Source organism: Mesoplodon bidens (assembly GCF_964165515.1).
Source record: "Mesoplodon bidens genome assembly, chromosome: 7".
Classification (NCBI taxonomy): Eukaryota; Metazoa; Chordata; class Mammalia; order Artiodactyla; family Ziphiidae; genus Mesoplodon; species Mesoplodon bidens.
Genome location: NC_138164.1, coordinates 20,007,599 through 20,027,831, shown reverse-complemented (window position 1 = coordinate 20,027,831; position 20,233 = coordinate 20,007,599). Strand labels below are relative to the sequence as shown.

General features: G+C 37.6%; 1 protein-coding gene across 2 annotated transcripts; it reads right to left on the bottom strand.

The window, feature by feature from the left end:
• Positions 1-874: 874 nt before the first annotated feature.
• On the bottom strand, positions 875-19,480 carry IL18 (interleukin 18). Of its 2 annotated transcripts, XM_081241253.1 has the most exons (6): positions 18,925-19,480; positions 9,793-9,879; positions 8,992-9,003; positions 4,418-4,552; positions 3,491-3,624; positions 875-1,119 (listed from the first exon to the last, which is right to left on the bottom strand). In XM_081241253.1, exons 2-6 carry the CDS (start codon positions 9,869-9,871, stop codon positions 898-900), a joined length of 582 nt encoding a protein of 193 aa, XP_081097379.1. In that variant the 5' UTR covers positions 9,872-9,879; positions 18,925-19,480; the 3' UTR covers positions 875-897. The 2 variants fall into 2 exon arrangements, with proteins under 2 accessions (XP_081097379.1, XP_081097380.1); XM_081241254.1 differs by lacking the exon at positions 8,992-9,003.
• Between the last annotated feature and the right edge of the window lie 753 nt (positions 19,481-20,233).

The following is a 20,233-nucleotide window of genomic DNA, read 5'->3' as shown; positions in this document are numbered from 1 at the left end:
TTGTGGGTTTTTATCCTTTATTCTATTAATATGGTATATTACATTAATTGATTTTAGAATATTAAACCATCTTTACATTCCTGGATTGAATGGTACTTGATCAGAGTGTATAATCCTTTTTATATGTTGCTGGATTCAGGAGCAATCTGACTTTTAAAGATATCCTGACTTTGGAAGAAATGCAAAAATTAGTCAAGTGAAGTGGTCTATTTATAAAATCTTTAAGGTTTTAAAAAAAAACTTCCAGTAACTATGATACCTTTTATTCATAACTTGAGTCAAAGCATTAAGTCTTGAACTGAAATACTCTTCCTTGTTTATTCCCTCACACAAATGCTTATGTAATTTTGCTTTACACATAATCTTTCTCTGCAACTTTATAGTAATTGAAAGCAATTTCCAGAAAGTCATATGATTTCTCACAACATCTCTGTGAAGTATATTTGGAGAGAGGTTGGAATAGTTTTTCAAACAAAAAGTAAAGGCAAAGGATGAGGTAATAGATTAAGACTACATGGTGTATCACTGTTTATAGCTTGAAATCATTAAGGTTTTAAGTATTTTCTTAAAAACTAGAAAATTCAAATATCAGTTTTATTCATCATTAGACCAATAACCCAAAATATTCAAAACACTTCTATTGAATATAATCTATTTTCCCATTAACACTGTAGAATGTGTTTTCAAACTATGCATTCTTTTTACATTATACAAATATTGTATTCACCTGGACAAGAGGAAGTCCATTCAATTTCATGAAAGCTTATTATTCATTTCTCAGTAGTATTTTTGAGATCATTATTCATTTTATTTCATCAGTATAATTGTAGGTTCGAACTCTTATAACCCTTTTGAAACACAAAAACGCAGAAAGTTCAAACTATGCAATTTTAATATCTAGTTCTTGTTCTGAACAGTGAACATTACAGATTTATCTCCATTTTCATCCTTTTTTTTCAAAATGAGTTTGAAAAGGTCGTTCTCTTTTTTACAGGCTAGAAAGTATCCTTTGTACAATGAAGACTCAAATTGTATCTTATCATCATGTCCTGGAACACTTCTCTGAAAGAATATGATGTCATTTCCTTCATCATCAATATTATCAGGAGGACTCATTTCCTATAGAGAAAAAAAATTACTTAATTTTTTTAGGACATGACCAATATGAATATATGCAGTTTATTTTGAAATATATTACTACACAGAATTAAAGAGGTTTATATTCTCAAGAGTTAAGAAAAAAACTCTCTGATTATAGGAATACTGATCTCCTTTCCCTCTTAATTTCTAACCTCCCATTCTTCTTGTCCACTTTGGCTTTTCACACTATGGAATGCACATTCAGGTCCAGGCCTCTAGTTTTTCCCAATATACCCATCAGATGATTTCCTTCTCTCCTCTCCCATTAAGTGGAGTCCATATTTGCTTAAGATGAAGTAGAGTTCCAGCAAAAACCACAACCTTTTTAGGCTAATATCAGTTCCTGTCTTCTCCAGCCATTCACAGCTAAAGACATTGATGACCTCCACCCATAGGCCTAGGGTAGCTCCAGTTTGTGAACCAACAGTGAGAGAGGCAGGAAGTGGCAGTAATCTCAGCTGTTTCCTTCAGTGGAGCCTAGAACTGAAACTGGCTATAAATAGACCCATTACTTGTTCTAGGGCTTAGTTAGCAGCTTTTGGTGCTTCCCTGCCAAGAATTCCAGTTCCATAGTGGTCCTGAGTTTCTATCCTGAAAGTAGTCTGTCTCTTGGCTGGACCTTGATCTGGGAGGCCAGATGGTGATTCCTATATCTCAGCTGCAGAGTAGGGATTTCCTAAGAATGGCTAGATCACTTGAAACCATAATCCTGCTGGTCACCTAACTGACAGTACTGCCTGCACTTTTCCTACTTTTGCATCATGCCTACTTTCAGGATGGACTAGAAAATGTGAGGACCACATCAGGTTCTTTCCATGTTAATCCCAGAACCAGCAGAAAATTTGAACTTAATTTTGACCCTCTGGTAGCAAAGATCTTCATGATCCTAAGGACTGACAGAGAGACCTTCAGACTCAAAATAGCATCCCAGCATCCTCCTTAGATACCGGAAAGAACCTGTTTTTTTTCCCCAAGCTTCTCAGTCAATTATGGAATTTATAGCCATAACTCTTGACCTTTGTCCTTTATCAACAAGTGTGAATCTTGAATTAGTGAGAGGATAAATTAGTTTTCCCATTCTATTATTTGCCAAGCACTTTTTCCATCTTCTTGACACTCTCCCCAGTCTCTCAATAAGAATCTACCTATATATAGATCAGGCTTTTCCCAGTTTCTGACCCTGTCTCTGCAGCTGAATTAGTTTTCCTCTATCCCACATGGCTTGAGCTTAGCCATCTCCCTCTTTCCCTTCTGATTTTGTTGCCAAGTAACAACATGCTTAATCCTCTCCACCCTACCTGTCCACCTCCAGGCTTCTAACGCCATTACAATAACTGAGCTTCCTACCTGTCAGGTCAGGGAGCAGGGACTCCAAATTGTCACCTGAAGAGGTGGTACTCTGCTTGGAAGGGGATGGCTAAGGGATTTGTTTGGAGGCTCTGTTTGTTACAGATACACTGATCTTATCTGTATTATATTTTAGAGTGGCTTTTTCCTCCCTCCCAAGTTGCCCCTTGGCATGTCTATGAAAGTCATACTCTAACTTTCAGTGGGAACTGGGTGATCTTTATTGCGGTTCTTTATTGGCAAATCCCCACTCAGAAAGTCTTCAAGACATGGGATTCACCTTTGAAACACTGCCAATTTGTGAGCATACTCTGCCTGCTCTCATTGGGAGGAAAGTTTTCTGGGTCAACCCATATCTATAGTTAATGGTTGTTTATCTAATAATAATGGAAAAACTAGAGAAAAATAATGATGGAGGATAGAGAAAAAAGCAGTGGTCAGAAGTAATTTATATGTGGCTTTGAGATACATTACACCATTGCTTTTACAACAGATCCTACGAATTTTGTTCACTTAGATTTACATTAAAAATAACATACATCAACTGAAAGCTGAAGGTTGTAGCTAAGACTTAGGCTAAGAAGTAGGAACAAAACAATTAGGGGTTAAAATATTATCATCATGATTTACAAAGTAGAGGGTTTACAGAAGAATGATTAACTTCATTCTGTGTAGCAGGACTTATTCTGGAAAGTCAACATGCAGTTCTTAAACATGATAATTTATATATATATCCTGTATTATTATTTATCTATAGATTGATTATTCAGAAGACCTAGGTTATGAAACAAGTGTTGATCCCCTTCCTCCCTACGGCAGGCTCAGAAAAACCATGATGTTACTACAGTAGGTTAAAGAGCTTGACAATTTTTAGTAACTGTCTATTTTAATGGTTCTCTACTTCTTGCTATTCTTATTCTAGACAAAAGGTTGGACTGGGGATATTTTGTTTTTCTAACTTTGCACATCAATATAACTAAAACAAATTAAGGCTCAGTCTTACCTTAAAGGAAAGAATTTTGTTCTTACAGGAGAGAGTAGAAATTTTCTTAGAGTGCACAGAGATGGTTACTGCCAGACCTCTAGTGAGGCTGTCTTTATACATACATATGATAAATATGGTCTGGGGTGCATTATCTAAAATAAACATTCACAAATGAGAACACTAGTTAGAAAAATTTTTCCAAATAAGCATTTAGGGAAATTAATCAAAGGATAATCCTTAATAGGCCCATTACCAATCCCACACTCTGAGATTCAGCCATGTAGCAGAAGGAGACTATACACAGTGACACACATATTCTTTAAAACACATTTAAATATGTACTATAATACAAATGCAGCAACTTTTAAAGTGTTTTAGAGATATTCTGAATTCTAAAAGATTGTCTTTAGCTTTTAAACGCTAAATAGAATATTAAAGGTAAAAATTCAGCATTTTTCAAGAGTGCATTATTCACTTTTTCAACTCTGCCTAAACTCTGATACTTGAAATTCATTCCTTGGAAGGCACAGTAAAGTTATTCATTTTCTAAGGCACTCTAAATTTCTGGTGGAAGACAGACTTATTTGAAGTGCTTTTATATTTAATTTTGACTTCTGAAAATGTTATCAGCAATTTCAGCTATAACCAGCAGGTATTAAGGATCCAACTCAATGGAGAGCATATACAGTTAATGCAATTACAGTGAAGGGATGGTGATCCAAATGTAGGCTCAAAGATCATGACCCCAGCACTATCTTTATTGTATCAATTTTTCAGCCCAACTAAAAATTATGGATACCCTATAAAGTTTCTTGTAAGTGAAATTATTACTACCATGACTTTTCATGTAAGCATTAGGTCTATCACAGAAAATGTAGGCAGTTAAATGGAATGGGAAGAAGTAGCTTGTCATTTCCATGCTTACAAATGTATGTAAAAAAATACCTGAACAGTCAGAATCAGGCATATCCTCAAAGACGGGTTGACTTCCCTGGTTAATGAGGAGAACTTGGTCGTTCAAATTTCGTATGACTGAGAACTTAGGTTCAAGCTTGCCAAAGTAATCTGATTCCAGGTCTTCTACAACACACATGAAATCTCATTTAAAAAATAATCTTTTTTTTCTAAATTTACAAATAGGCATATTATATATTCCAGTTTTCAATAACAATCACAATCTTCTGTTATAGAAGCGAAGGTAAAGTTGCACAGTGCTTTTTAACCCACTTCCAGGGGCATACCTTGATTCTTGTTATCACTTAGAACCACTCTACTTTTGAAATCTTAAATTCAAATATCCTACTTTTGACCACAATCTCCTATCTTTTTAGTTTTCTTATACTTTTCTTCCACTTTACTGACTCTTCCTGATTCTTACATTTTCTTCCTATCTAACCTCTTCCTGTCTTCCCTTTCTTCTCTATGCAGCCTGGACCTCATGGTTCATCATTTTATCTACACTTTTGCCAGTATCTTAAATCCCAAACTCATTTGTCTTTTACTAACAAAACTCTAAACCTGGCTGCTGAGTGCGCTGCTGGTAAACAATCATAAAAATGTTCAAATTGGTGCCATAACAAACACATCAATTGTCAATACTTCTTTTCCAGTTCAGCATTCTCTTCCACAGTACATAGCTTCAATTTCAAGCCTTCTTCATTCTCCTCAGGATCTCTGCATCATCACCTCTGCTTTCACTTTCAGCAAATGATTTCATGCTACTTCACTTACAAACTTAACTATGGCATCACCTGTTATTTCCTCTACCCTCTTGTCCCAAGAGAAATGTGAAAAAGGTCTCTCTTCTGCTACCTAAGGTTAACCCCATTTGTGCTCTGCATGTACTTTCAATTAAACCTTGATTTATCAATTATTCCCTCTCTTCCATCAACTCAGCAATTCTACTTCCTGGATTTTATCCTAAGGAAACATTAGAGAAATGTGTAAATATTTCTCTACAAGAATGTTTATGGGAACACTTTAATAATAAAAACAAACTGGAAACAACTTAAATGTCCATCAATTGGGAATTGATCAAATAAATTTTGATATGCCCTTACTATGAATTGTCATGAATTTAATATAATTGTAATTATTCATTGCCATGGAAAGATGGAAAGATGTCCATGTGGATTAAAGTAGAAAAAGAAGCTTAGGTATAATATTTTATATATATATATATATATATATATATATATATATATATATATATATATATAAAACATCAAAATGATAGCAATGAATATTTTGGGTTTTTTTCATATTTTAGTTTCTCATTTTCTTATCTTCCTTGCCTGAATTATTTATAAAAAACAAATTCTTTTTATAATCAGAAAAACATAAGGCTTTACATTTTGAGATTTAAAACACCTCCATCAACAGAATCCCACTTTGTAGCTAGTATTATTTCTCTCCTCCTTTTAATGGCCAAGCTTCTGGCAAGAATTGTATGTATCATTTCCTTACTTTCCATTCACCCTTTTACTCATTGCAAGCTTCTCCTCACTGGCTCCATTTCTCCATCAAATTGCTTTCACCGAGATCACCAAACTCCCTGTTGCTAAATGTAATAACTTTCTGGCTCTTGGTTTTCAAGGCTACAAAATTCAACAGTTCCTATTATCTCTGTCTTGAAATGCTCTCCTGGGATTCTGTGGCATTCTCTGTTTTTATTCTTCCTCTTTGGTTGCTCTGTTCTTTATTAGCTTCTCTTTATACTGAATCCTTTAAATGTAGGTATTCCTCAGAGTTTAGTCCTTGGCTTTTACTTCCTCGTGCTACACATTTCCTCTGATTTGTCATGTTATTCTTATAGCTTCAGATGTAATTTCTATTGTATATATGTCTCCCACATCTGTACATCCAGCCCCATATTTTCTCCTGGACATGGAACCACATGTCCAAGAATCTACTGGACATCTCCATTAGGATGTCCCACAGATATCATCATTCATCGTCAATAAATTCATCATCTCTCTTCCTCTTTGCCCTGCAAACCTCTCTACCCTGCTCTTCCTCTTGCGTTTCTTATTTCACTGAATGGTACAAATTGCTTACATGAAAAAACATAGGCATCATCTTTTCTGTCTTTCTTTCCATCCCCTTCCAAATCCATGTCCTGTTGATTCTTCCAAGTTTTTCTAAAATCCATTCACAGCTCTTCAATGGCACCCCACTCTGCCTACCTTAATTCATGTCGCCATCATTTCTTATAGGGACTACAATAATAGCTTCTTTTTTTTTTTTTTTTTTGGCGGTACGCGGGCCTCTCCCGTTGCGGAGCACAGGCTCCGGACGCGCAGGCTCCGGACGCGCAGGCCCAGCGGTCATGGCTCATAGACCCAGCCGCCCCGCGGCATGTGGGATCTTCCCGGACCGGGGCACGAACCCGTGTCCCCTGCACCGGCAGGCGGACTCTCAACCACTGCGCCACCAGGGAAGCCCAGTAATAGCTTCTTAATTGGCATTCCCCTCCCCTCTTTTTTTGCCCCCACAGCAATTCTTTATACTGAAGCCAGAAGGAATTAAAATTCAATTTTAATTAAAGTTAACATTCAGAGATACGATCATGTTATCTTTGAATTTTAATGAATGACACTGCCACCCAGAATAAAGATTATATTTTCCATGTTTTCCTTGCAGTTGGTGCCATATGACTAAATTCTAGTCAATGGAGTATGAGTGGATTTGATGTTACAACTTCTAAATAGAACTTTTAAAAGGAGTGGGCCTGTCTTCCTCTTATTTTGAACACCTTCTTGCTAGCTGGGATATGGACCCAGGAAATGTAATGATGATTTTCAAGTATGTAAATGAGTTCAACAACTAGGGATGATGGAGTAGAAGAAGACAGAAGGAACTTTAAATTCCAACATCATCAGGCTGGATCCAGCCATACTAATACTGAACTGCTTACTTGGCTTCGTATTTGAGAGAAATATTTTCTATCTTATTCAGTTACTGTATTTTTGGATCTCTTTGTTACAGCAAACAAATCTGTATCCTAGATCATACATATTGTGCTTAATGAATCCCCATTACCCCAAAGATAAGGTCCAAATTCCATATCTTGGAATAACAGAACCTTCTCGATCTGCACCCTATTTATCATTCTTCTCTCATCATTTTCCTACTCTTACTCTACTCCCATTCTGAGTTACTCTTAATTCCTCACACATACCATGCTTTCTTTCATATCTTGATCTTTGCATGTGTTCTTCTCTCTGCATAGAATACCTTCTCTTGGCTAACCCCTATTTACTCTTCAATTCTGTTCCTCTTTCAAAATGCACTCCCAGAATCTACTGGGCTAAATTAGGTGCCCTTCTATGTGCTCCCATAGCATCTGTGCCTTCATAACTCTTAACATACCACATTCCATTTGCCTCCCTAATGTGCCTGCTTCTCCCTCTAGGAACTGTGTTTTGCTCACAATTGTATTGTAGGGCCTAACATAGTGCCAGAGATACAGATGCCAATATTTATTGAATCAAATAAACAGGAGTAGGGCAATCTTTAAGAAACATGAGGAGCTATAGGACAATAACATTTCAATAAATCTGGAAAAGAAACTGGAAGGAATAGTATTTTTCAAAAGTTCCTGTTGTATATTTCCAGTCCAGTAAGGATCACCTCAAGAATGGAGAAAGTGCTTTTTAAGGAAAAGTATGAGAAACTAATGGCATTTAATAATCTGGGGGTCTGTGAGACCAGCGGTCCCCAACCTTTTTGGCACCAGGGGCCGGTTTCTGGAAGACAATTTTTCCATGGACCGGGACCGTGGTTTGGGTGGCGGGATGGTTCAGGCGGTAATGCAAGTGACGGAGAGCAGCAGGTGATGCTTCACTCGCTCACCCTCTGCTCACCTCCTGCTGTGTGGCTGGGTTCCTAACAGGCCGCAGACTGGTACTGGTACTGGTCCACGGCCCAGGGGTTGGGGACCCCTGCGTTAGAGGATCATAGGCTTTATATGTGTATGATCCTCCCTGAATGCCAACAGGACAAGGAATGGGTACATCTACTTAGGAAGACAATGACTCAACCTAATAGGTCTGTTTGCTCTACTTTCCCCCATCTCCTCTACTTCCAGAATTCTCTGAACCCTGGGAGCCTCCCAGGCTTCTTTTCAGAGCACTTCTGAGAGGGAAGGTTGAAGAAGGAAGATGTTCCTGATTTTGGACAATTCTCATGCTTCAACCCCTTTTCCTATGTACTCCAGAGAATCCACGACTTTCTGCTAATCTCAGGATCTATGTAACAGGCAAGGTCTATTTTGTAGATTCTAATAGCTGAGAATTTCCTAAGATGTAGAGAAGCGTATTTTATTAGAAATTCCCTTATAGTCATCTTTATTCCAAGGCAGTGCTACTGAGTCCACATTCCTTTGAGGGAATATTAGCTTCTCAAATAGATTGGTACCAGTTTTTCAGCTGAGAATGGTGATACGGATGTGCTGGTGGGAGGCTTACTCAAGTAGCTATTTATTTTTACAAAGAAAGAGAAATAAATTTATACTTTACCATCATTTTCAGCTAAAGGGGAAAAAAGAGAAACAAAATATGTTAAATTCTATATTTCTATTAAATTTCCTCTCACCCTTCCCTTTTATTACTCTTTTCTGCCCCTCTGCATTCTCTAACCCCTGTCTTACTGGTGATGGCTTTTGTTGGCCCCATAAAAATATAATATAATCATCCAAAAGGTCCCATAAAATGAAGCTAATTAGACTTAGTGTGATCTCAGGTACGTTAGATATAAAACCTAAATCTAGGGTTTATAAATTGAAATTTGTAGCCAAAAAGAAATTTTATAAAATGATAGATTTTACTCTTAAATTTATTGCTTCAATGGAAAGTCACCTAAGAACTTTCTATGAAGCTTTCAAATGAAACCAAACTGCCCAAGGAAGTTCAATCATAAGAATCTGTTTTTATTTGTCAAATGTACTTACATAAAATGGTATAACTCACAGAACTCTAGATTTCAGATATGTATCTCTTACATAATTTGCCAGGTTGCTTTGGGAAATCATATATCCAATTTTCTGGGATTTTCATGACGTGCACCTGCAGCCACCTTGTGAGTGGGCTACTACTAAGTAAGTGCCAGGACATGTGGCAGGACAAGGTGCTGGGACCTTGGACATGTTATGGTTAATTTCTAGAGACCTAATATTTTTTTTTTCAAGAGAAGTGTGTCATTAGTGTTACAATGGAATTTGGTGACAAAAAACAAGTCACTTAATAGTTCACCTTACAACATCTTTTCTAGCTGAATACATTTATCTAAACCCTGTATTTGGTCTACGGTTTTGAACTTACCTACAAAGTAAAGTGTATTGTTAATAAATTTCATTTCCACAAAGCTGATGCAATTGTCTTCTACTAGTTCAGCAGCCATCTTTATTCCTAATGAAAGCAAAGAGTCATCTGTTAAAAGGTAGTGATTGTTCCTTTTACACAAAAGGAATCTTTTACCACTTATTGCCTTCTTCTACCTCCAATTTCAGAAATCCAGCATGCTGATGAACACTCTGGACATTTAATAAATGCCAGGAGTCTTCAGTTTATGAATGTACAAGTTCAAACGTTCTTTTGCAAACCATTAGATATTCGGAATCTAGAAAGCATTTTCTCATTAAACAATGTTATAAAAGGTGGATATGTAGTCCATTATTGAACTGAATTATTGTTCCAGTATTTTGGTGGAAATATACATATATTATCAGAATAAATATAGGATGCCAGAAACACACCTAATCCTGTCCTTTAACTAGGGGCTGGTTCCATCTCTGTCTTACAACCAATGGGATCCTGTGAGTGAGAGACTGAAGATTGTGACTTCATTGTCAAAGTGCTAAAGGTGAGGCAATGATAAAAAATGGTGTTTCTGCCTGGGAGTGGGGGCTAGGTGGGAGGAGGCTGAAGGGCTCTGGCATCTGATGGTTCTCTTTCTCTCTGAGCAATAGCAGCTTTTGGTCTGGAGTCTGGACTATACTATGCTTTTTGCACAAGTAATACATGAATACAATCTTCCTGTAAAACATCAAATAATACAGGATTTGAAAACGTTAACAATTCTTTTTGCTCTTCTCCTTTGTGCCACCCCACCCAACCCCACTCCAGTGTGGTGTATAGCCTTCCAGACCTTTGTTTATGGAGCAGGAGTTCTAAATCTGGGAAATCTGTGAACTTGGATGGGGAAAAAATTACACAATTATTTTCACCAACTTCTAACTGAAATTTAACAGTTCCTTCCATTATGGTGTAGGAAACAAACCACAGTATTATTCACAGTACCTGTGACTATCATTAATAGACATACATATTTCTTACTGTATTGTAATTGTTGCAGAGATCTTGAAATATGGTTTAAACTCATTTCTACTTTGAAATATATGGAAGTTATTAGTCCCAACAGGACATCTTGTTGTTAGTGTGTTAATAAGGATGCACATATATACCTTATCAAAATGTGTTAAAATTTTTTTGATAACCTTTTAATTACAAAGGGTTTCCTTTCTCATTCTAAGTATTTAATTTTATGCATATAAAAGCGTGATTCTGAGAAGGGGTCCACAGACTTCACCAGATTGTCCATGAGGGTCCATGCCACAGAAATGATTAAGAAATTCTCCTCTAGAGTTCAGAAGTCCCTTGGTTTCCTGAGGACAGTTTTATGGTTGGTGCTCCAAGGAAGGTGGTTGGGTCACAGTTGTCAATTGGTATATATGGGGGTGTTCATATGTCTATACTTAGAGGTTGAGAAATGACTCAAATTTTTTCTAGCATAGTTTGCTGAGGCCAAACATATACAGAGGAAGCAGGAAATTAAAACCCAGTAGAAAACACTTAATCCAAATTAAGCTAACACAAAATAAATATTAGTTGATGGCTATTTTTTGTTTTGTTTTGTTTCACTTTTTATTATGGAAAATTTATATACATTGTGAAATGATCACTACAATAAATCTAGTTACCATCTGTCACTGTACAGCTACAAAAATCTTTCTTTTATTGTGATGAGAACTTCTAAGACAACTTATTAGTAACTTTCAAATTTGCAATACAATATTATTGACTATAGTCTACATGCTGTACTTTACATCCCATAACTTATTTATTTTATAACTTGAAGTTTGTACCTCTTGATCCCCTTTACTCATTTTGCCCGCCCCATCCCCCTCCCCTCTGTTGACCACTAATCTGTTTTCTATGAGCTTTATTTTATTTTGTTTTGTTTGTCCATTTGTTTTGTTTTTTAGATTCCACATGGAAGTGAAATCATGTAGTATTTATCTCTCTGTCTGATTCGTTTCACTTAGCATAACACTCTCAAGGTGTATTCATGTTGTTGCAAGATTTCATTATTTTTATGAATGGTAGTCCATTATATATACCATATCTTCTTTATTCATTCACCCATTGATGGACACTTACGTTGTTTCCATATTTTGGCTATTGTGAATAATCCTGCAATGAACACAGGGATGAATACATTTTTTTGAATTAGTGTTTTTTGTTTTCTTCAGATAAATATGCAGAAGTAGAATTGCTAGATCATACGGTAGTTCTATTTTTAACTTTTTGAGGAGATTCCATACTGTTTTCCATAGTGTCTGCACAAGTTTACATTTCCATCAACAGTGCACAAGAGTTCCCTTTTTCCCACATCTTCGCCAACACTTGTCATTTCTTGTTCTTTTGATAATAGCCATTCTGACAGTTGTGAGATGATAAGTCATTGTGGTATTGATTTGCATTTCTCTGATGGCTAGTGATGTTGAGCATCTTTTTTATGTACATGTTGGCTATCTGTATGTCTTCTTTGGAAAAATGTCTATTCAGATCTTCTGACCGTTTTAAAAAATATATTTTTAAAATTAATTAATTTATTTATTTTTGGCTGCGTTGGGTCTTTGTTGCTGCATGTGGGCTTTCTCTAGTTGCGGTGAGTGGGGGCTATGGGCTTCTCATAGCAGTGGCTTCTCTTGTTGCGGAGCACGGGCTCTAGGTGCGTGGGCTTCAGTAGTTGTGGCGTGTGGGCTCAGTTGTTGTGGCTCACGGGCTCTAGAGTGCAGGCTCAGTAGTTGTGGTGCATGGGCTTAGCTGCTCTGTGGCATGTGGGATCTTCCCAGACCAGGGCTCAAATCTGTGTCCCCTGCATTGGCAGGTGGATTCTTAACCCCTGTGCCACCAGGGAAGCCCCTTCTGACCATTTTTAAGGTCAGGAGCAGTGCAGGGGTGTGGTGTGCCCAGTGGTGTTAGCAGGTTAAAGGGAGAGTGCAAAGATAGCACCCACCAGTGCCAGTGCTAGCAAGATAGAGGGAAAATGCAAAAATAGCGTCTGCCAGTGCCTCCATCCAGGTGGAGAGAGTCCCAAAAGGCTCCTGCATCTCCCTCAGATGCTTTAAGATTAGCAAATGAATCTCCTTCACATATGGTCTGGGTGCTTTTCAGACTGCTACTTTTGTGATGGGTCCTGTGGTGAGTGAGTCAGCACACAAGCCCTTTAAGAGTGGAATCTCTGTTTCCTACAGCCGTTTGGTTCTCCTGGATGTAAACTCTATTGATTTTCAAAGCCAGATGTATTGGGGGCTCATCTCTTTGGTGCTGTTCCCAAGGGCTATGGTGCCTGATGTGGGGCACTGACCTCTCACTTCTCAGGTAGTAGCTCTGTTTTGTGATATCAATCCTGATTATGGGTTGCTGCATCATAGGTGTGGTTTTTGGTGAGACCATGTCTCTCCCTCTCCTACCCATCTAGATGTGGCTCTTTTTTTTTTTTTTTTTTGGGGAGGAGATTTCAGATAGTTTTTAGGTCTTTTTCAGAGGGAATGATCCATGTGTAGCTGTAGATCTGCTGTCTGTGGCAGGAGGTGAGTTCAAGATCTTCTGAGGGCACCATCTTGAACCAACTCTTTATTTGGTGGCTATTTAAGAGTTTTATCTAGATTCAGTTCATATATAATATATAAGCATATATATGTATATATATATGTACACATATGTATGGTTTTTAATTTATTTTTAATTTGTTTTATATTTTAATTTAAACAATAGAGAGAAAGAAAGAGCTTTTGGAATATCTAAGTGCCTTGATGAAAGGGCATCATGGCAGGGGTGGGGGTGGGGATATTGAAAATAAATGGCTGAGATTCCCAAAGAAAAATTATACCTTCTTGACAATTTCATCAAAATCTGGCCCCAAATATTTTAACATGGTTTGTTAGCACATTCTTTATTATTTTATTATTTTTTCCCCTGCTAGAATGAAAGTTCCATAAGAGAAAGAACCTCTGTTAGGTTCAGTTTTGTATTCCAAGTACCTAGAATGGTGCCTGGTACATAGCAGACATCTGATAAATGTTTGCTGAATGACTGAATAAATGAAAAAATATCTAAAATTATAATAGTAATAAATGTTAAAAATAATACCACAATAAGCTGTTATGTCTTAAGAACTTCTGAGATATTTAAAGAATAGCTGAGCTTACATTATACTGTCATGAAAGCAGCTCTTTCTACCAGGTATACAAGACACTTCCATGTGGCAATAGTGTCAACAGTTCACAACTCACTTGACCTACCAGCTTTGAAATTGTCATTCCGGATAAACTATTTCATGTGGAGCTCACATATTTCATTTTGCCTATAAAGTGAGACTATTATTTTTATATTAAATTAGTTTGATTCTGCCTAGTTCAATTCAGATAAAATGTAACTTGCAGTGTAGTTGTTTGCCAAAAGCTTGTAAAGGTGAGTCAGATTATAAAGTCCTTGTTTAAGTAGGCTAAAGAGCTTGAACTTTTTTTCTGAAAGTACTGACTTACTTTCAGTAGGGGAAAGACATGGTCAAATGTATGTTTCAAAAACCACACTCTGGCAGCAGTGTAGAGAACGGATTTGATGGGATAAAGTTGGACAGAGGCCAGAAAACAACCGCAGAAGCAATTTTAACAGTTAAGAGTTGATGAGGCTACAAACTAAGGCAGTGGCTGTGGGGATGATTCAAGAGAGCTTAAACAGCAGGATTTTTTAGCTGATTGGTTGTGGGTAAAATGGAAGAAGGAGGAACTGAGGGTAACTTCAAAGTTTCTGGCTTGAGGAATTTGTTGAGTGGTTACCTCATTAAGAAAACAGAGGATGAAAGACAGGCTTGAGTGGAAAATAATTCAGTTTTGCAAATCTAAGAGATATAACAGAAGTCAAAAAACAAAGGAGGGCTTCCTTGGTGGCGCAGTGGTTGAGGGTCCGCCTGCTGATGCAGGGGACACGGGTTCGTGCCCCGGTCCAGGAGGATCCCACATGCCGCGGAGTGGCTGGGCCCGTGAGCCATGGCCGCTGAGCCTGCGCATCCGGAGCCTGTGCTCCGCAACGGGAGAGGCCACAGCAGTGAGAGGCCCGCGTACCGCAAAAAAAAAAAAAAAAACAGAAAAAAAAACCCCAAAGGAGCTTCAAGAAGGAGCTGCTTGGAGTCTGAAGCTGCAGTCTATAATTTAGATACAAGCTGAAACTTGTTCATTGAATTTGACAATTAGGAAGTTTTGGTATCAGTAGAACAGTTTAGGGAAAATGGAGGAAAGGAAGGCAGGTGGACAAAGATCTAGGACAGAATGGGATGAAAAAGAAAAGTAAAGACAGTGAATATAAACTATTCTTTCAGGAAGTTTAGCTATAAAGAGAGAGGGTGGCGGTTACTGGGGGATACATAACTTGCAAATTTCAATTTCTGGCTCCAGATCCACGGTTCCAACTGTAAGATATACTAGTGAATTACTTTCTAAAGTATGTCCAAATAACCTGTCCCAAACTGAAACCTGGGAGTCCTTCTCAACTCTTTTGTCTAACCTTCTCCTGTCTCAAAAATACTGTGGATTATAACTCAGAAATGTGTCTAGAATTTGGTATCTCCTCTCCATCTCCACCAGCACTATTTTATTTTATTTTATTTTATTTTATTTTATTTATTTATTTATTTTGTGGTACGCGGGCCTCTCACTGTTGTGGCCTCTCCCGTTGCGGAGCACAGGCTCCGGATGCGCAGGCTCAGCGGCCATGGCTCACGGGCCCAGCCGCTCCGCGGCATGTGGGATCTTCCCGGACCGGGGCACGAACCCGTGTCCCCTGCACCGGCAGGCAGGCTCCCAACCACCGCGCCACCAGGGAAGCCCACCAGCACTATTTTAAATCTAGCCCTTGTCACTTCTGGTATTTTCTATTTTCTATTCCTCTACTTGGTTTTCTTGCTTTCAGATTCTCACTCACTCCACGCGGTACTCATTTATTTCCCCTGCCAGGCCAGAACTTCCCCTCCCTTTTTTGCCTGCCAAACCCTTCTTCTCCCTTTATCCTTTAAGTCACAGCTCAAACATCTCCTCTAGGAAAACTTCCCTGACTCCTCCGTTCCGAGCTAATCATTCTCTCCTCAGGTCCACATCCCCGTCCCCACGTTCATGCTTCTAAAATACCTCTTATTACCCTTAATTAAGATCACAAATAGGTGTGCCAACTTCCATCTGAGTTTCTCTAAGACAATGAGTTGTCTTGTTTTTTCAATCTTTTTAACACCTGGAAAGAGCTTATACAGAGTAGGAGCTCAATAAATGTTAAATGTTTGCTGATAAGCCTTGTCGCCATGACAACAGTGTGTAAAGGGAACGGCAGAAATTTTTTTCTGTCTTAAAACTTAAACTCCATCTGAAAGCCAGTGAGAAAGGGAAAGAATATGAAGGAAGTCTGAAAACAGATTTTTAAAAATAGAATAATTTCTCTAAAATTCTTCCTCTTCTTTCTTTTCCTAGTAGTTTCTTTACTTTCTCTTTTATTTCATGTGAGTGTTTATCTTGAATTCTTTATTTTCTTAGCACTTTTTGTTAGATCTCAATACATCTATGATTACAAGTATTGTGTTCCTCTTCCTCTCCTCCCCCCTAATTTTCCTCTTTTCCTTTCTCATCCATGTTCCTTTGCTTCTTAACTCTAATCTGTGAAAATTATAGTTCCCATTGGATAAAAATGTTTTGAATATTTCATCTAAGATTCTGAGATTATTGACTTGAAAGAAAAGAGTTATAAACCACCCCAGATAGATCCTCCCAGGAGTAAGCAGCGATCATCGATTCTTTGCAACAACAAAAAGTTTCAGTTATACAAGCCTTGGAAACTAGCCAGAGGCTAGTGAACAGTAGAAAATCATGATGGAGATTAAACCATATGTGTTCCAATCTTTCCTGGGGCAAGTTATTTAATTCTGAGGGTCTCAGTTTCCTCATTTAGACAAGAGAGAGTTGCATGGTCAATATTTAAGTTTTGTTCCAGCTCCAGCATTCTGTAATTCTAGATTCTAGTTAAGACTGCAGAGAGAACTATTTATATGTGGCAAATGCCCTAGTAACCACTTCCTCATAACTCTAAAACAACACATATTGATGGAATATTAAATATATAACCAGCTTTGCTAAGCCACTGGGAGTTTAAAAGCATACTATTAGATTAAAAGTAAAAATGTCTTGAACTTGAAAAGCAATAATGATTATGTTTATCTTTGCTGTGGAATTCTCATTCTGTGGAATAGGTATGGGATGAAATGAGGAAGCATGTTACCTAATTAATTCACTAAAATCAGGCAGGTAATCATCTCTACAGCAACAAGATCAAAATCTAAATTTTCAGTTCTGTAAGTCATTTTGTCCTTCAAAATTTTGTCATCTTAGGAAGGTAAGTATGTGGGCGTGGTACAGGTGGGGGTGGAAGAAGACTCAGATAAAAATTTAGGTAAATAGTTAAAGATAAAAGGTGTATATAATCAACTGCTAAATACAGACTCAAAGCAAGAAGCCAAAATAGAACTGCTGGAATGGCCTTGAGGGAGAAGGAGAATTGAATTTAATCCTGATTGCTTGACTGAATAGATGGAGGAGAACATGGAAGAGCATTTATGTGATAATTAACACAAAATTATGGTGGAGGGTGGAACTGAAAGGAGCTTTTTTTTTTTTTTTTTTTGCGGTACGAGGGCCTCTCACTGTTGTGGCCTCTCCCTTTGCAGAGCACAGGCTCCGGACGCGCAGGCTCAGCGGCCATGGCTCACGGGCCCAGCAGCTCCGCGGCATGCGGGATCCTCCTGGACCGGGACAAGAACTCGTGTCCCCTGCATCGGCAGGCGGACTCTCAACCACTGCTCCACCAGGGAAGCCCTGGAGCTATTTTTTTTACTGTAGTGGAACAATTCTGCTGTCTTGCGGTAAACACAAGGTAGGGTGGGGTTAGATTATGGAGGGCCTGGGAACTCACATAGAAGTGTTTGTATTTAATCTCACAGAAGATAGGAAAGCAGATTACTGAGCTGGCAAGGGTATTATGAAAAAGATTAGAGACAGGCTATGAAACTATAAGAATTCATGTAAGAATTCATAATATTCATGTAGGGATATTACGGACAAGCCAGATTTAAAAAGATATTTTGAAGAAAGATTTAATAGAACTTGAAATAGCTAGATATAGGCAAAAAGAAGAGTTTAAGAGTGTCCTAATTTTTGTTATTTATACTTTCAAATGGAGATATTTACTCAGCCCTTCCTTCATGTGAAATAAAATTCTCCTGGGGAATGCTATAATATTGTCCAACGTAGGCCAGCCTAAGGGTGCTGATGCAGATTCCATCAAGATTATCAACCTTTTGCAATTTTTTTGTTTGCTTTTAAAATAGTTGATTCAGAGTTGAGACTCCCTTATCAATAGAAGCTTATTTATTTTAACACTCTAAAGCAGTGATTCTCAGGAGTTTACGAGGTCAAAGAGATTTTCATAATAATTCTAAGATATAATTTGTCATTTTCACTCTCATTTTCTCATTGAGTGTACAATAAAGTTTACCAGGGGCTACATTTTGAGTGATATTGCATAAACTGAATGCAGAAGCAGATGAGAATGCAGCTGTCTTCTACTAAGCCAGATATTACAGAGATTTGTAAAAATAAAAACAATGTCACTCTTCATAGTATTTTTTTTGGAATATATAGTTATCCGTAATTTAAAATGTTATTTATGCTAACATGTTATGTGCTTATTGTTATCTTAAAATAAATTAATAGGTCACTATTTTTTTTACATTTCTCAGCTTTAATTTCTAATACAGCAAATGACGGTACTACAGTAAAAAACCTAGAGAAACAAAAATTCTTCAGGATCCTCAATAATTTTTAGGAGTATAAAGAGGTCACGAGACCAAGAAGTTTGAGAACATTTCCTCTGAAGTGATACTCTCCAAGGTTGGCTAAAAGAGAGAAAAAGATTTTCCTCTGACTATGCTACGTTCCTTATGTTGTTACTGACTAGTCGCCCATCATAGTGATGTCAGAGAAGTTACCTCTCAATCGCTTTTCTAGCTTATTTATTTACCTCGGATTGCCATGCCTGGGTTTCTAAATAACGAGTAATGATATTTCTTACCTGTGCTCAATAATTTCCTAGGAGAGGACGTTATCTGAAAGGTTTGAAGTCTCTTTCTTTTCCCGATAGAAGGCAGCCCTTCAGCAGCCAAAGCAGACAGCCAGGAATGTGGAAAGCTTTGGGTAGCAGAACTCCCCGCTGCTTGTCCGGATCCAGCAGCCGTCTGGGGGAGGAGGGTGCCTAGCCCTTGGGAGAAAGGAGGAAGAAGGTGGAGGGAGGAGACTGTTCTGGCACGCCTCAGACCCGCCTTAAACGTGGGCTCTTTCCTAGGGCAATGGAACCTGAAATACAGTGTCAGAGAATACAGGAATTTCTTTTAATGTCAAATCACGGTTTTAATGAAATCATTTCTTCTGTTGCAGTTCTGGCCCTTCAAAGCTTGTACCTCTTTCCGAAATACATCCAAGCACTTAAAAAAAAAAAAAAAAAAAGCACCTGCTTGGTCAGTTAGAAGCATCTTTTCTCGCATTAATCTTTCTCTTTTGAGACTTTCTACTCAGACTTCAGCACATTTTTTTTTCTTATCTAACACTGCTGAATAATCAGCCCTACAAGATAATTCCTATAATGTAATCACACCACCTAAAATGAAACTCTTAAAGAACAGAGCGTTACTATCACAGCTTTGAAAGTAACTAGCAGAAACAAAGTTTCTTAGACAATTTTCTCTTGAACATGTGCTAAATTGTATTACCTTGCTAGCAAGGGAATTAACAAGGTGATTTTTGTTTGATTTTGCTTTTTTGCCAGTACAGAGACTGTATGGAAACAGAGGGGTTCTAGAGTTAGGAAACAAAATGCTTATATAAGCAGCTAGTTGAGGTGTTTTTGTTGTCGTTGTTTATTTGCTTGTTTTTGTTTTTAACATGATAGAGTTTTCATTTCATAAGGTCATAAAACATCATGTCCACAGCAGTGATTACAAAGGAAGTCTAAGATAGGATGGCTGAAGGTGCTTGGTGCAGTGACTATCAGAAGAAAAAAAAAAAGCACATTTAAGAAGCGCAGCAACTAGAAAAAGCCCGTTTGCAGTAATGAAGACCCAACGCAGCCAAAGATAAATAAATAAATAAATTTATATATATTACAAAAGTGTATGATAAGACTATACACGTGATTGAAACTGAAATGTTTTTATCCTCTGTGTTGTCCAATCGGGCCAATTAACACAAAAGCATTAAGTAAACTGTGATTTAAATAAGCAGAACACTAAGCAAGTTAATTTTAAATGGTCCAGTGCCAATTATTTCTCTCCAGCTATAAAGATATATAATGCATAATTCACCCATTTCTTACTTTTGGGACATTT

Coding starts and splice junctions, on each gene's coding strand:
- IL18 (XM_081241253.1), bottom strand. CDS start 9,871: ATGGCTGCTGAACTAGTAGAAGACAATTGCATCAGCTTTGTGGAAATG. Junction 3,625..4,417: donor GCCTGATTCTGACTGTTCAG/GTATTTTTTTAC, acceptor TGTTTATTTTAG/ATAATGCACCCCAGACCATA. Junction 1,120..3,490: donor ACAAAATTCTTTCCTTTAAG/GTAAGACTGAGC, acceptor TTTTCTCTATAG/GAAATGAGTCCTCCTGATAA.